This window comes from Hipposideros armiger, unplaced genomic scaffold (assembly GCF_001890085.2).
Source record: "Hipposideros armiger isolate ML-2016 unplaced genomic scaffold, ASM189008v1 scaffold_38, whole genome shotgun sequence".
NCBI lineage: Eukaryota > Metazoa > Chordata > Mammalia > Chiroptera > Hipposideridae > Hipposideros > Hipposideros armiger.
Genome location: NW_017731388.1, coordinates 862288 through 879393, shown reverse-complemented (window position 1 = coordinate 879393; position 17106 = coordinate 862288). Strand labels below are relative to the sequence as shown.

The 17106-nt window shown below is 48.8% G+C and overlaps 1 protein-coding gene across 1 annotated transcript in view; it reads left to right on the top strand.

Annotated features, from left to right (window-relative positions):
- The window catches only part of MARCHF4 (membrane associated ring-CH-type finger 4), a 101956-nt gene that overhangs the window by 74027 nt on the left and 10823 nt on the right, over window positions 1-17106 (top strand). The window contains exons 2-3 of the mRNA XM_019638160.1: window positions 4200-4355; window positions 10836-11028. Coding sequence (XP_019493705.1) covers window positions 4200-4355; window positions 10836-11028 — 349 coding nt within the window. The remainder of the gene's footprint in view (window positions 1-4199; window positions 4356-10835; window positions 11029-17106) is intronic.

The window sequence follows — 17106 nt, the reverse complement described above, 5'->3', positions numbered from 1 at the left end:
GAACTTGGAACATATGAGGTGAATATTTAATGAATAAGGGAATGACTGAATGAGACCCAGGCAGGTTAAGCAACTTGCCCAGGGGCACATAGATTGTAAGGGCCTGGATACACTGGAGTCTGTCTGGGATTAGACCCCAAGCTCTTAATCACCACATTAGTCTCAGTAAAGGAAGAGGCCCCCAAGGCTGGCGTTTCTATCGTCTCCTTTGTTTTGATCTCCCAGAGCTGCACGCTGCAGGGGGGCAAGGCTGGTTTGCTTCACTAGATTCTATTTGTTTCCTTCTGCTCAGTTGTGGGGGTGCCTCTGCCTGTGTGGGTGAAACAGGACTGCCAAGGCTATCGGGTACCCTCAGGACTCCAGAAGGGGGTCCTTTGAGATGGAGAGGGGGAAAAATGAAGCAAGCCCAAAACAAACAGAAAGAAATATGTGAATGGAGGAACTGGAGTCTTGCGCCTGCGGCTTGCTGGGTCATTGGCAGCAAGGAGATGCCATCCTGTTCTCTCTCTACCCACCAGCTCAGCCACACCTAAGGGCAGTGGGTCTCCTTGTCCTGCCTCCTGCATCTAGCATGACCCCGCTAAGCCCATCCAGGAGGCCCGTGCGTCTCTGTTCAGCACCCCCAGAGAAGGGGGTCCCTAAATGCTCTCGGTGATCCCAGAGTAACACAGCAGACAGTCCTGGGCCCGAGGTCAGGAGATGCGTGTTCTGACCTCAGGTTCACCTCGGACATACTTTCAGGCAGTTCTTTAATCTCAACCTCTCTCTGGGGCTCAGCTGACCCTTCCTCAGGGCATGGCTCCCTTCCTTACCTGTTTGATCAAAGGAGAATCAAATAGAGCTATAGTAGGAAACACTGTGAGATTCAAGTCCTTATGGAAACGCCAGTTAGAATTGTAACGCTTTCACAAGAGGGCTTACTTGTGCCAGGCACTGCGTCTAGCATCTTGTGGGCATGCTCTCACTCCGTCCTTCCAGCCACCCTTGGAGAGGTAAGAGTTGCCCACAACAGAAAGATGAAGAAACAGAGCCTCATAGAGGGTAAGAGACTTGCCCAAGCTTGCACAGCTGGTAAGCGGTGAAGAGGCATTCAAACCTAAGGAGTTCGTTTCCAAAAACCATGTTCTTCCCACCTCCCCCACACTGTGTCCCATGGGGGACCAGGGTATTAGAGAAGATCCTATTTTTCTCACCTTAGTCATTCCCAGGGCAGTCTCTGGGCCCCAAAGATCCAAGCAGATGGCTGAGGAAGTGTTTGCACTTACTAAGCCCCTTTGATCTGTGGAGTTTGCTGAGCTCCACAGACAAGATCATAATAAACCTCCCAACCCAAAGGCTAGAGCCTTAGAAGCTGGGCCAGAGGGGCTCTGTCTCTCCCAAACCCTGGTGCCTGTCCGGTCAGTAAACATGCCTTCATTGTGCGCCCAAATCCCGGAGGAAACAATTAGAGAGCCATTAGGTGCCAAACTGTGGATGACAATTCTGGAGAGGAGACAGATCTGTATCTTGGTGGAGCTGGGCCAGGGAGAGACAGACAAGAGATCCACGCACACAGGTGTGGGCTCTACAGCAGGAGCAGGGGGCAGACGTGGGATGAGCAGAGTGGTGTGGCGAGAGCTCCGAGTCTGCCGTCAGAAAGACCTGGCTTTACATTCTGGTCACGCCACTGGCTGGCTGAGTGACTTTAGATTGGTCAATTAACCTTTCCCTTCAATGGGGTTCTCTCTTATACTGAGAGACGTTTAGCAACTCAGTTTCCATGCTCCACCATTTTAGCCTTTGACAGAGTTTCCTGCAGAGAACATCATTAAGTCTAACCTGGATCCTTCTGGCTGCTGGCTCGTTGCCTTTCTCTTGTTCTTGAAGAAGCACAGGTCTGACTAGTTGAAGACGGTGATGAAGAGTCCAGGTGAAGGCCTCTCAGAAGTCCCTAAACACACAAAAAAGATTATGGCCCTCCTCCCAATGTACGTAAAAATATACTAAACCATAAAACACAAACCTTATATGAATGCCAATGTTAAATTAGCTTCTTTGCAGATTTATTACTTTTTAAAAAAAATTCTGGATTGCTTCCTTCATCAAAGTTAACCTCTTAACAGTTTTGGCGTCCCTGCTTTCTAATATTTGTGGTGCCTTTGGGTTGTCCAGTCCTAAGGAAAAAAAGTGGGGGGCCAGGAGCTCCAGGGAAAGCAGCGCACCTTTGGTGTCTTGGCTCCGTAGCCGGGCACTGGGACCAGGCCAGGCCAGGCCATGCTCCCTCTTCTCAGAAGTATGTTGGGACTGGAGGCGGGGCTCCAGTGAGCCTTGCTGGTCCCACCTCCAGAGCCAGGATGGAAAGCCCAGGTCTTATTATCACTGTATCCCAGCTCTTCCTGTCCTGTCTCGTGGCTGCTGCTTGGGAAACAAGGAGTGCAGCCTTCACTGTCACTTGGCACCATTGCTGGGGACCTGGAGTAATGTCTCTTACCTGCTCGGCAAGTTGACATGGCTGCTTAACAACCCGATTAATCAAACCCAGCTCGTCCTGTTAAAATTAATGAGCCTAGGAAATGCTGCCATGAATAATGAGGGCTTTTGCTTCTCCCCCAGCACCTCTCCCCACACAGCCCCTCCTATTTTTTTCTCAGACACATGCAGCAGCTACTCAATACCAAGGGCCTTTAGACCCTCATGGGAGAGGTGAGTGCCCAGCGCTGTGGGCCTCTCCTGCTACAGCTGCCCACCTGGAGCAGGAGGATGGCCGGGTCCGAGGGGAACACCACCTCTTGTTCATCAAACAGAGCTGTATGCATTGCACTGCGGAAGGTGGATGAGGTGTCTGTTTCAGGCACTGTACTAGGTGCTAAGGCTACAAAGATGAGTAAGATTGTCCCTGTGAGGGGCCACAGTGTAGTGACCCCGAGACAAACAGGGGAAATGCTCTAACGGGGGCACAGGAAGGGCCAAGAGCCATAGTGAAGATGGCCTTTCGATATTGGGGCCTTTGTCTCCCTACCTCCTATTCTCTCAGACTGGGTTTCCCAGCCACTCCTAGCAAGGCCCGAGGCTGCTGGGAAGGAGCCAGGCCCAACCTCGTAGGTCCCATGGATTCAGGCCTGCCCCCACCTGCCATGCTTTTGTCGCTCTGGGACCCCGGATGGAGAGGGGACCTGGGTCTTTATGAGTTGGCCTGCAGCAGCTGAGTGCAAAGGCTCAAGACCAGAGCTCTGAGCTCAGGCAAAATGACGCTCACTATATATATATAAAATTTTTTTTAAAGATTTTTATTGGGGAATTGGGGGGATGGGAACAGTGCTGGGGAATTGGGGGAAGGGGAACAGACAAGTTGCTGTCCTTTTGTTCTTCAGTCTAGTTGTGGAGGACGTTGTTTCACTGGCCCAAGTTGGCACCATCATTGCGCTCTTTCTGGGTGAGGCAGATCAGTCACTGGCTTCTGGACGGCCGCTCACTGCGGCTGGTGGCCACTCACGCTGGCTGCTGGCTACACACGGTAGCCCATGGCAACCCACTGCCACAGGGGCTGCAGCCTACGCCTTCGCCAGTGGAGGGCAGTGTCACTGGCCCTCATATGTGGGATCCGAACCGGGGCCCTCTGGTGTCCCAAGCCAGTTCTCAACCATCGCGCCACTCGACTGGCCCTCACAATATATTTTTAAACCTTCTCCAGCTGTTAACATTTGACTATTGGGAGGTTTTACATAAAAATTGCCACCTAGGTTCCCACATCTACAGCTGGCTGGAGCTGATGGTGGCTGTCCCTTTAACTTGAGTCTGGGCCCTCTAATTTGTCCTATTCCCCACCAGCTGGCTCCTGTCACTTGTGTTGCCTATCTGGCCCAGAGGGCATTGTTGAGTTTGAGACCCCCTGGCTGAGCCATTAAAGAAAAGCCAGTAAGAAGCTGACACCCCCTTTGGATGGCAGAGGACTTCCACAGAAATCAACCCACTCATTGTCACAGAAGCCCTGGGACTTGGGCAGCACTGAGTGGGGAGCCAGCTCAGAACTGTTAGTTGACGTCACTGAAGTCGCCTAGTTCCAAAGGTGGGAGGGGTGCTGGAGCCCAGGTCTCCTCTGGGGGTCTGGTGCTTTCCAACACAGCCTGTGGCCTAGCCTGAGGGGCGTGGTCTGGCCCAGCGGGCCACCTGCCCGCTCCCCAGACTCTGGGCCTCACCACCCTCTGCCTCTCTCCCTGCAGGGGGAGCTGCTGAGCCCGTGCCGCTGCGATGGCTCCGTCAAGTGCACGCACCAGCCTTGCCTCATCAAGTGGATCAGTGAGCGGGGCTGCTGGAGCTGTGAGCTGTGCTACTACAAGTACCATGTCATCGCCATAAGCACAAAGAACCCTCTGCAGGTACGACCGGGAGGCTGGGGGCGCTGGGGGCGCTGAGGCTCGGCGCTTCCCACACCCACTGCTTTCCTGCAGGAGGACGATTCCACCCCAGAGCCAGGGCAGTGTGGAGAAAAGGACTGAGGAGGGCTAGGTGGGCACGGCCTCAGATGGCATGGAGGCAGGAGGAAATGAAGGAACTTCTCTGTTTTCTCTTAAGCTTCAGCAAGAAGAGAAGAAGGGGATGGGGCGAAGAGCGAGAAAATATATATGGGGAGAAGAAATATGGGAAGTCAGATGGAAGAGAGAATAAGAGAGTGGATGGATGGATGGATGCATGGATGGATGGATGGATGGATGAATGGACGGACGGATAGATGGAAGGAAGCAGAAAGGAAAAGACAAGAAAAGGAAAAGGAAGAAAGAAGAAAGGGGAGAGAGGGAGGAAAAGAAAAGAAAAACCGGAGGGCAGAAGAGAACAGGATGGAAAAAAGACGAGGGGCGTGTGTGTGTGTGTGTGTGTGTGTGTGTGTGTGTGTGTGTGTGAGGAGGAGCCTGAGATAAAAAGCCAAGGGCAGGGAAAGAGGAAATGAGGAGAGAGGACACTCAGGGACACTCCCCACACTTTCATGTGCGTGCAATTCCCCTGGAATCCTGTCGAATTGCAAACTATGACTCAGGAGTCTGGAGAGGGGTCTAAGAGTCTGCATGTCTAACAAGCTATCGGGTGATGAGGATGTTGCTGGTCCACGGACCGCACTTCTAGTGACAAGGGACCAGAGAAAAATGGAGAGGAAAGAGGAGAGGGAAGCAGAGGAAACGTGAAGGGTGGGCAATAAGAAAAGGGGAGAGATTATGAAGAGGCTACTGTGACCCGCAGGGGCAGGGAGGGCCAGGGCTGGGGATGGGTCTGCCAATCAGATTCAGGTAGAGCTGGATTAGGGGGTCCCGCCCCCTCTCTGCTCTGACACATTCATCATCCCAGAGGAGCTGGCAGGCCCTGCACCACCTGGGAAATCCTCCCAACTCAAAACAGCTCTCCCTGTGAGGCGCACACACGTAGAAAGTGCCTGGCTTCTGAAAATACCCCGCATATGCGTGGTCAGTCAATTAAGTTGCCACATAATCAATTAACCAGCAGGCTAGTGAGGATGGGAATGCCAGGGGCCTGCACCTGCGCAGTTGTTTCGTTCAGCCTCCCTGAGGGGGAGTCGATCCTGCAAGCCCAGGAGGGTGGTGGTTTGGTGGTGATGGTGGAGTGGGGTTTTAACATGGAGGGCAGCTGGAAACCTGGTGTCCAGGGCGTTTTAATTTAGACTCTATGCGGTTTTACATGGAGCACTACCAGGAATGAGTGGTGTGTGTGTGTGTGTGTGTGTGTGTGTGTGTGTGTGTGTGTGTGTGTACACGAAGTGCATACATGTGGACTGGGAGGTAGGGGAACTTTTTTTCTGGAAGGAGGCATTAAACCCCTCAGGCACCTCGGCCATCCTGATGGTGGACCAAGGGGTCAGAATAAGAGGTGCCTCTCCCTGGGCTGGCTCCATCTTTAATCTTTCATGTCAAATCTTTCAGTGTCTTAAAATAGTAGTGTCGGAGCCAGCGGGCTCCACACCCTGGGTGCATTAACCCTCGCCTTCCTTCTCAACTGACTCAAGCCTTGGAGAAGAGTCAGAGTCCAAACCCATAGGCCCACCCCCGGAGGACCTCCCTGGCTCATAAACAGGCATCGGCCTTTGACTCGTAAAATGAAACACCATTTAGGGATAACTTTTTCCTGTGGCGGAAATAAGGAAAAGAAAAGGTTATTATCATCTCATAAGTACAGTAAGCAAATGACAGTAACTATGGATTTATATTGGGTTGTCGGAAAAGTCATGACGCATTTTTGCAACGAAAAAGATAAAGAAATACGTCATGACTTTTCTGACAACCCAATAGTTACTACCGTGATTCTGTTGCTCCTGGAAATGCAATGGTGTGTGCTTAGTAAACGCCATGTCACTTTTCCAGATGGCACAGAAAAAAGAATTAGTTTGGGCCAGCAGCAGTGTTCTGTGGTTGTTGCCCAAACTGTCCCAGTTGTGTGTCTGGTGCTCCTCAGGCCCAGCCAAGTGTGAGACAGCTGCCTGCTCAGCCCTGGGCAACTCCTGCCCCACAGCCCCGCCGGACCATCTTTGGCACAGATTGGGGTGCTGGGGCTACCACTGCTCAGTGTGGGGAGGCTACTCCTGGGGTCACTCACCTCTTGGTTCATGCCCCATACAAAGTTGTGAGAAACAGCAGTCACAACAGGACAGTAACTCAGTGACCCTCTACAAGCCCTGGTTCTGGCAGAAGAGCCACTGAGAAGAGTTTCAGGGCAGCCCTGTGGTCTCCAGGCTCCGTGGTGGCCTCTTACCCACCCTGCTACACCTGAGCTGCAATTAGTGGGTCTTTGGAAAAGTCATGACGTATTTTGTCTATGTTTTTTGAAGGTCATTTATTTATATAAAGAACAAAGATCAATCAATGATACAAGGGTATTACCCATTTTGTTTGATAACCTTTTGACATCTTTCAGTGAGCTTCATAATTCCTCGTTCATAGAAGGACCTGTCTTTATTTGTGAAAAACTGAACAAGGTGCTGATTTACAGCCTCATCTGAATTGAACGTTATACCATGTAAGGAGTTTTGAAGAGAGTGAAACAAGTGGAAGTCTGACGGTACAAGGTCAGGCGAGGATGGTGGGTGTGGCAACACATCCCATCCAAGCTCTAATAATTTTTGATGAGTGATCCAACTTGTGTGTGGTCTCACGTTGTCACGATGGAACACAACTCCTTTACAATTAGCAAGCTCTGGACGTTCCTGGATGATGGATTCGTTCAAACTGTCCAAATGCCAACAGTACCCATTTGAAATGATTATTTGGTTCCTTGGTAGGAGCTCGAAAAACACAACACCTTTAAAATCCCACCACACTGAGAGCATAATCTTCCTCTGATGAATGTCTGCTTTCGATGTTGTTTGAGGCAAATCATCACGTTGGGACCAAGATTATACCACATTGTTGTAAACAATCCAGTTCTCATCACCAGTTATCAGTTGCTTCAAAAAAGGATCGTTTTTTTCACGTTTAATGAGCATATTGCAGATGTTTATATGTGCTGTCAAATGAACTTCTTTGAGTTCATGCGGAATCCAAATATCGAGCTTGCTTACATATCCCAGTTTCTTCAGGTGGTCGTGAATGCTTGAATGATGGATGTTCAATGTTTCTGCAATCTCTTGTGTCGCATAACGTGGGTTTGACTCGATCAATGCCTTTATTTTGTCATCATCAACCTCAGTGGGCCTCCCTGATCAAGGAGCGTCATTGAGATCAAAATTACCAGCATGGAATTTCATGAACCATCGTTGGCACTGACGTTCTTGTAGAGCATTGTCACCATAAACTTGATGCAATTTTTCACAAGCTTGATGTGTGTTCTTCCCTTTATGGAAGTAAAACAGTAAAATATGGCAAAAATGCAGTTTAGTCTCCCATCTTCAACTTGTTGTAAAATCTCCAAAACTCAACCAAATAGCTCAATTTTTTTTAGAATGAAGCTAGAACTGTCAGCTGTCATATAACATAGTAAAAACATAGATGCGAACGACTCTAGTACTTCCAAAAATGAACTAGTGCCATCTGTTGCAAACATGCATCATGACTTTTCCGAAGACCCAGTATATTACTGAATGCTTAGTTGGTGCTTCCTGGGGGCCAGTCACTGGTCTAAGTATTCACATATAGTATCTTATTTAATACTGAAAACAACCCAATGCAGAGGGTACTATTAGTCCCGATTTACAGATGAGTGATGGAGGGAGAGAGGGGTTAGCCCAAGGTTACCCTGGTGGAGCAAGGTTGCTTCCAAGGCATCTAATTCCTGAGTCTGGCCTTTAACCTCTAACCCATAGTGCACAGCACAGAATTTGCTGAGTGCATTTAGGAAGACCCCACCTTGACATGCATAACTGTATTTTTGCTGAAACATAATGAAGAAGAGAAATGATGGCAGCCCATACCCTGCAAAGCACTGATTAAAGAGTCATTTCATTTAACCCCCGCAACACTTGGGGAAGGGGGAAGGACCAAGTATTCCCATTTTTGCAAAAGGGAAACCTGAGAGTCCTTATGGCTTACTGACTTCTCCTAGGTCACGCTCTGACAGTGGGAGCAGCCCTCAGCTGGAACTGGGTCACCTGGCCCTGGGCTCAGTGCCCTCACTGTTATAAGGAAGCAGCCAAGCTTCGTGCTCTCCCCACTTTGCCTCTGTGCTCACTGGTGCTGCAGGACAGGTCAGGGCCTGGAGAAGTCTCATCACACTGCAATCAGTACCTTGCTCAGAACAAAGCTCCGGGCGTCTGGTGGTGGCAGAGCCTGGCACCTGGGGGGCCCTTCTCCCCTCCCCCGCCTCCCTTTGAGGCATCAGAGTCATGTGTCCTGGGCTTTCTCCTGCAGTTCTGCCCCTGACACTTGTTACAGAGCCTCATATGGGACAGACAGGAGGAGAGCCTTGTCCATAGCACCCCCACCCTGCTCCTTTCTCATCTTGCTTTGTCTGTAGTCAGGCACCCTGGTTAAGTTCACAGGTGGCTTGGGGAGCATTAGAGATTAAGGGACCCTTTCTGGGCCTCTCTCTTTGGGATCTTTGAAGTCTGGAGCAGGAAAAGGTGAGCGTTCTTGATGACTTAATGGTAGAAACAAAAAGTTCAGTCAGGAAGCCTTTTCACAGACAGTGGGGCGGGCTCTGGAAAAAGCATTTGTTGTACATGAGCGAAGGCTATAGGATCAGGCCATCTTCTGGAAAATTTCCTTGTTATGGGTAACCCTAGGCTGGGGGAAGTCATGGAAAATTCAAAGGCCCAATTACCTGTAATGGGACACTATCTGCATAACTAAATGCATAAGCTGATGTCCTACATCTAGACTAGGAAGCGAAATGTTTTCCAATGGTACAATTCCTTGGGGGCCACTGGTCAGTCCAGCTGGAGCCAGAATCAGTGCTCCCATCCAGGCCACTTAACACATAGTGAGTGCTCACGATTGGCGGGTGGGAGGCATGAGTTCTTCCTCCAGTTCTGGCTGATTGCCTTCTGGGGGTGTTCTCTGCGAGGCGTTAATGCAAATTCCTACAATCAGGACACTGTCCTTCCCTCCACCTTCCTAAATCTGATCCCAGTAACACTGCTCAACTTCCCTGCTTAACACTGTGCAATATCATCCTGTTTACTCTTAGGACAAAGTCAAACATCTGTGCCTGTTCTTCAAGGTTCCACGTGATCTTCGCTTCTTACTTTTCCTGCTGTCTCACCCCACACTCCTTTCTCTCTCTCTGCCCTACCCACTCTGGTCTTCTTCCAGGCTTTCATACTCATGCTTTCTTCTGTCCCAGGGCCTTTGCACGAGCTCTTCCCTTTGCCCGGAGCACTCTCTCCTCCTCTCTTTGCCTAGTAAACGCCTACTAACTTTAAGCATCGCTTCTGGGAAGTCAAATCCCCCATCATAGGTTCTCACAGTGCTATGAACCTCCCTCTCTTAATCCTGATGAACTGCAATTGTAAATAATTATTTGGTTGTCTGTGTTTTCTACATTGTATGCTCCACGAGAACAGAAATCGTGTATATGTTTGCTTACTACTTTATCTTTGGCACCTAGCCGAGTGGCTGGCACACAGAGAATACTCAGTACATATTTGTTGAGTGGCAGCATGAATAAATCTCAAACTAAAATCCAACTCCAGGCTCATTTAGGCCTTTGCTACTGAGACTAGTAGAATTTCAGAGCTGAAACTCGCTCACAGTTTAGCCTTCAACTCATCCATCAATACTGCTATTAGTATAATACTTTTTCTCTTAAAAAAAGAGAAATCTCAGTGTTCCTACAGAGCCAGTAAATTATACTGTTTTTCTTATCTCTCCCCCACATCCTGTGTCCTCTCCTTGTCTGTCGAATTGGTAATCTCTAGCATGTATATTAAATGGCATGCCAGGTGTTGTAGAAAACAAGTAAAAAAGAAAACCCCAAAAACAAAAAAAAACAACAAAAAAGGCCTGTGCCTTCTCAGCACCCATTAGTGTGAAAATAAACAATGTTGCTCTGAAAAGAATATTCTGGGCCCTGAACACCACCCACACCAGCTCTGCATTTTTGCTTTCTCCTTCCCATTTCTGTCTGTAACATAATCAGGTATAAAGGCCATCCTTCCCTCCCAGCCATGCCTGCCCAGAATCCCCTCCCTACAATGACTTTTGATCATTTGGTGTAATATAGGTTTCCTCCACATCAAAAGTACAATATAAAACTCAGAAACTTGCAAAGGTATCCATTGTATTCCTGGTTGGAAAGCCCTGGTTTAAATCCTAAGCCAGAGGGGAGAGGTTGGGGCAACAGAAGAAAGAGGGATGAGAATAGGATGGCAATGCGGTGAGGGCATCTAAGCAACAACTAACCTACCATTCTCGCCTCCGCAGTGGCAGGCCATCTCTCTGACAGTCATTGAGAAGGTTCAGATCGCAGCCGCCATCTTGGGTTCCCTCTTCCTCATCGCCAGCATCTCGTGGCTCATCTGGTCGACCTTCAGTCCCTCGGCAAAGTGGCAGCGCCAAGACCTCCTCTTCCAGATCTGCTACGGGATGTATGGCTTCATGGACGTGGTGTGCATAGGTAGGCCTGGGGGCTTGTCTCTGTGGGAAGTGGGGAAGCCACATTTCCGCTGAGTTAGACAAATCCCTCAGGATCCCACCCTCTGGAATGTCGAAGCAGAGAAGGAAGCAGCCTTGAAACCTGTGAGCTCAGGAGGGGCCAGTGGCTTAGATGTGAGGAGTGAGCGGGGAGGACTGGGAAGCAGGGAAAAGAAGGAAGCTCTAAATTCTTTCCCCAAGCAAATCTGTCTTGCCTGGTGGAAGATGAGGATAAAGAGGCTTGCCACGAAGAAGAGTTGAGAAAGGTCGGTCGGTCCGTCTATCTGCCTCCAGCAGGATGGGGAAAGCTTCTTCTCTGTTATGTACCCCAAGGCTGCCAAGCCCAAACAAGGGATGCCTGTACATTTAATCCCATTTTCTTCACAGCCAAATGCCCAGAGACAGCATCGAGGATATCTGCTGCCCCCTTTTCCAGCTTTCCATAAGCCAGTTCCAATGCTCAGGATTTCTCTAGCCCAGTGATTTCCACATTGTATGCAGCCCTGGGGTTCCATGATGAGTCTCAGGAGCCACCTCAGGAGGGGGAAATGATGCCCAGACAGGCTCTGACTCTTCACCCTGAGCTTCTATACTATTATGTGTTTACATATGTTTTTGTTCCAGGTAAGATTCTATGTAAAAGGCTTTGGTGTTTTAGGAAAAAGTTGGAGACCCACCACTTGAGTTCCTGCTTATCCCATTCCCAAATCTACATTCCCCTCTCTTCCATCATGTTAGGTTGGTTGGTGGAGGGTTGGGTCTTTCTGTTTGTCCCCAAAATATGACTGTGGCTGTCAACTCTGAGGTCTTTGTCCGAGTAACTGAGGAGGCGGGGGATGGTCCTGGGTTTCTCTGAGTGACCTGATGCATGCGGAAGCACTGGTTACACATCCTAACCAGAACCTTCCATGATGCATGCAGGCCATGATGCTACAGTATTAGGGTTCTACAGCTGTCTTCTCTGGGCATTCATTTGTATATTATAGCAAATATGCTCCATTGCTCCATTGGACAGAAAAGCATGTAGTAGCTAGAATTTGGCTGGGATGATATTAATGTGAGTTTCTCTTGGGGTCCTTTACTATTAGAATCAGAGACATCGGAGACTTGCATACTGATGACAGTAGCCAGAGACCAGGGATGCTGGAGCTTATAAACTTGTCTAAGCATTTGCTGCCTCTCCATCCTAGGTAAACCAATACACCAACCCCCAATTCAAGAGACTTTTAATTATAGCACGTAGGCAGTGAAAGAAACAGACTGCCCAGGTTTGGAGGATGGGGAAGAGAGAGGACTGTAAATGGGAGGAATTTGACTTTGAGGCAGTCTAATTTAGTTCCCCCTGCCACAAAACTCTCTTCCTACTCCTGCTGAGGCTTGGGTTGCCGATGCCAGAAACCAGGTGTGTCTCCATATGGAGGTATAGGGCTCTGGCATGGAAGGGAAGGCAGTGGAGGGCCTTCCTGTAGGGGCCCCTCTAGCTGCCCTTCGTTCTCCTTCAGGCAGGCTTTTGACGTGTCCCTGATGTGAGCTTCTATGAGACATGCTTTCCTGTCACATGGTGTATGAGTCAGCTTTGGCTGCAGTAACAAACAACTCCAAAATTGCAGGGCCTTATAACAAGCATTTCTTACCCATTCATGGGGTTGGCGAGATGGCTGTGGCTCTGCTGGCTTGGCTGAGCTTAGCTTCTGACTGTGCATTGGGTTTGGGCCTGCTCTGATGTCTCTTCATGTTGAGACTCATACTAAAGGAGCAGGGACTATGGGGCTGTCTTCTTCTCCTAGCCGAGTGCAGGAACACAAGAGGGCTGTTGGAACGTCCAATGCTTCTCAAAGCTTCTGCTCAGGATGGCACACTGCCCACAAGTGTTGGCCAATGCAAGTCACCACCAAGCCCTACATCAAAATGCTGGTGGGGCAGAGAAGTTTCCTCCTCCTCCCCTGGTGGGCACGGGGGAGAGAGAGGTGCACACGTACCATCTACCATTCAGGGCTCCATAGATTTGAAGACCGAGAGAAGTGGACGTAGAAGAAGTTGTACAATCAGCCAGTACTATTGGTTGCGAGAGAAATGGGGCCCCAAGAAAGGAAGTGATCTGCTCAAGGCTACTCAGCTGGGATTAGAAGTGGGGACTTCCAGCTGGCCATCCAGTGTTCTTTCCACGAGCACTCTTGCATCAGATAGCAGAAGTACCTGTGACGTTGGTACACCTGGGCCCACTTCCAGGAGATGCCCCCACAGTCAGGTCTGCTCCCTGTAGCTCTGAGCCACCCAGCACCCCGCTCTGGCCTGCCTGGTGCTCCAGTGTCTCCCACTCATGTCTCCTCCTGCGTGGGGCTCCATGGCACAGTCTACCCCTCTGTCCCTTTCGTGGCTCCTCTCTATCTGCCTGCCTCCCCTTGGCTCTCCTATTTCTCTACTTCTTTCTCTTCTTATATACATGTGGCATGCCATGACTCAATTTCTGGGAGAAGCAGGGTGGGCTAAATATCAAAAGTTTTCACATTGTTTTTCTAACTTCTAAGCTTTTCAGAAAACAATTTCCCAGATGCACAACCACACCATGATTTACCCATTCTGCTCTGATAAGCCAGTTGACTGCTCAGAGACATCCATCCAATGGGAGAGGAATGCACAGGGACTCTAATTGCTTTGGGTGCCCTCCCAAAGGGGTCAGACACATTTACACGTAGGCTATCTCATCTTTAAATAGCTTAGACTGCTCCCTCATTTTGTTAATTATAACTGGAGCTAGTTCAGTTTCAGAGCATGCCCCCAGGGTAAGGATTATTCTTCCCATTTTCCAGATGGTAGAATGCCGAGGCTGAAGGATTTGTCTTAGGCTGACTCAGGCAGCAGAGCAGGATTTTCAGTTCCATCTGTTTCTAGGAGAGGCTGTCCACAGGTGAAAATGCCAGGAGACAAAATTTAAAAGGGAGCAATACGTGATCTCCAGGAGGGCGAGGGAGGTGACAGGCAGTGGCTGAGATGCACAAACATTCTCATGATAGTTGTGATGATGGTGATTTTGACGATGGTGATGACCGGTAGTGATGACAGTGGCTTTAACGGTGAAGTCCAAGTATCGGTCACTTCTCCTCTGCAATGTTCTGCCCAGGTGAGGGAAAACACACACTGCACAGTGGCTGCAAAAGGCTCTCTGGAAGGGAGAATCGGGAGGAAGCTTCAAAGTCTACCAGGGGTGTCTGTATTTTTAAGCTCAACTAGACATTCAGAGTCACAGAATTACCAGAGACCACAGTTGGCACCAGATTTACTTAGCGGATTGTAGGCCAGGCCCCACAGCCCCAAGAGGCAGGTCTGGCTTAGCGGTGCAGGCGAGTCCTTGCCACACTCCACATCCCCGTCCAGGGACAGTCTCTCAGCCACCAAGTGACAGCTCAGGAAGGAGGAAATGAGCTCCACAACAGTGGGTGCAGGTTCCACCTTGGCCTCGTTTCCAGGGTCCCTGCAAAGCTCTCTGCGTCCCCTTCTTTGTCTGTGAAATGGGGTAATAATACCACCTTCAGAGGGTTGTCGAGCGGACTGAGTAAGGTGGTGTATGTAAGAGAACAGGTTCTCCTGAATATCAGGGACGGGCGAGGAGGCGCTGGATCACGGTAGGCTCCGCTCATCGCACTCACTTAATCAAGGTTGCCTCAGCTATTCAAACCCGAGTCCAGTCACAGCCTGGAGAACCTGACCCCGTGTCCTCACATAATCCGGAGCCTGCTGTTATGTGGAGCAGGGCTTCTTCGTGAAGGTGTTGGGTTCCTTCACCCGTGTCCCCTCAGTGAGGTCTGATTATATCGAATGCCCTCATTCCACCTGCCTCCTCTTCCGTCATCTCTAATGACGCTGTCTGCTCCCACAGAGAGGCTGACAGAGCCTCGCAGAAAACAAATGGGACGTTCTCTGCTCCAGTGGGTCAAGTTATTAGAATTTAACAAGAGCAAATTAATTAAGGTCTGTGGCACCAAAAACATTTTTTTTTTCACTGCACAGACCCAAGAGATTGGCCACACCAAAAAAGTCAACTCTGCAAAACTGAGGACTTGTCCCCATCATGTTTGTTTTTTCACTTGTGAGTGGAATGGGGTCAAGGAAAGGAAGGAAAGTAACGTTTCTGAGATTGCGCCAAATCTTTAAAACTGCGGGATCTGGTCATTAACAAAATGATAGAATTTTTGTTGTTGTTGTTAAAGCTTTCTCTGGGTGCTGTCCATTCCAGTCTGTCCTATGATTTAGTTACTTGGTGACCTGCCCTCTGAGATAAAGGATCCTGATTTTTAGCAAGTGGCAGGGGATATAAAAACGTTATTTTTCAATAACTAACATGTATGTCACAAAGATTCCTTCCTTTCTTCCCTCCTTCAGGCTAGAAATGACCCTCCTGTCAAACCTTTAAAGTCCCTGATTAGGAAACTTTAAAAATATGGAGGAGGCAGCCTGGTGCAGAAGAGACTAGGAAGTAGATGACATAGCCACTCACTACCTCTCTGACCGTGGGCAAGTTACTTCCTCTGTCTACATCTCAGCTAACGCATCTGTAAAATGAGAGGGTTGAACCTCTGTCTAGGTCTGACATTCTAGGATTCTGAAGTTGCAGTACTTCCAGTGTGAGAAGATGTCATAGCTCTCAGAGGTTGACAGGTGTGGCTGTGACTCTCAATACTGACGGGCCAGGCCAAATAACCAATAAGCATCAACCATGTAAATGAGCAAGTGAGGCTCAGTCCCTGTTACCAGCATGTGGCTTATCCAGCTTTCTGGATCATGGTTAACCCATATCCCACCGACACCTTCCTCACCACCCAGGGGTCCCCATGCAAGACCCCCTCTCTCCACAGCTGAGCTGCTTGGAGGATGAAGACGACTGATTTAGAAGCAGACATGCCAAGCGAACACTGTCCCCCTCAAAGGAGACCCCTTGGGAGGCGATTCCCTTAATCCAGTTGTGCTGACTGGGCTTGAAATATTTTAGGAGCACCTCTTGAGAATGGTCGTCAGTGCCTGCAGGTCTTCGGAACAGATTAGGGGGTGGCGTGTCTGTGGCTAGAAATAGTCCTATCTGTTAGATAAGGTGGATGTGCAAGACAGCTAATACATTTTGGGAACCACGTGAAACATGCCAAAATCTATGTTTCTCTGGTGGCCTCCAACCTAGCACTGAAGATATTTTAGGTAGGGTAACTCTGGCAGATAGATATACTTTATATCATATGTAATGTAATGTAGTATAATATATATATGCCCCCAAATTTCAGTGGTTTAATGTAATGGAAGTTCCTGATCAGTGGGAGGATCTGCTCCACACAGCAAATCAGGGACCCAAGCCCCCAAAAGGGCCTTCAATCTTTTATCTCCAGCTAGTAGAAAATAAAAGAGAACATGGATAGGGACACACACACACACACACACACACACACACACACACACACACACACTCTTAAGAATTTTTGGTGGACAGTTAGTCATCTCTGTGACAGAAAGCTTATCATATTGAGAAGAAATGCTCTGAGCTAGGATAGCCTAAGAGAAAATATCCCAGTTACTAAGGGTAATCTTTTAAAACCCTAAACCCTTTTTGAATATAGAAGTTTGGCATGTTTGCATAAGTAAACTGCTTTTGTAACTTTATAATAACTCCTCTAAACTGAAGTCATATGATACTTATTTAATAATAATGATAATAAAATAATAACTAGTATTTATTATTCACTATGTACCAAGCACTGTGAAAAGTGCTTTATGTGCATTATCTTATTACTCCCTACAACCCTTTGATGTAGCTACTATTATAATGCCCATTTTTCTGATGTGAAAACTGAAGCTAAGAGTCAAATCACCTAAGATCATATAACTAGGACCTAGTTTTATCGGATTCCAAAGCCCATATCCTTACTCACCCTGTGATAACAATGTAACACGTATATTAAAACATATTATGTGGGCCGGCCAAGTGGTGCGATGGTTAAGAACTGGCTTGGGACGCCAGAGGGCCCCGGTTCGGATCCCACATATGAGGGCCAGTGACACTGCCCTCCACAGCTAAGAT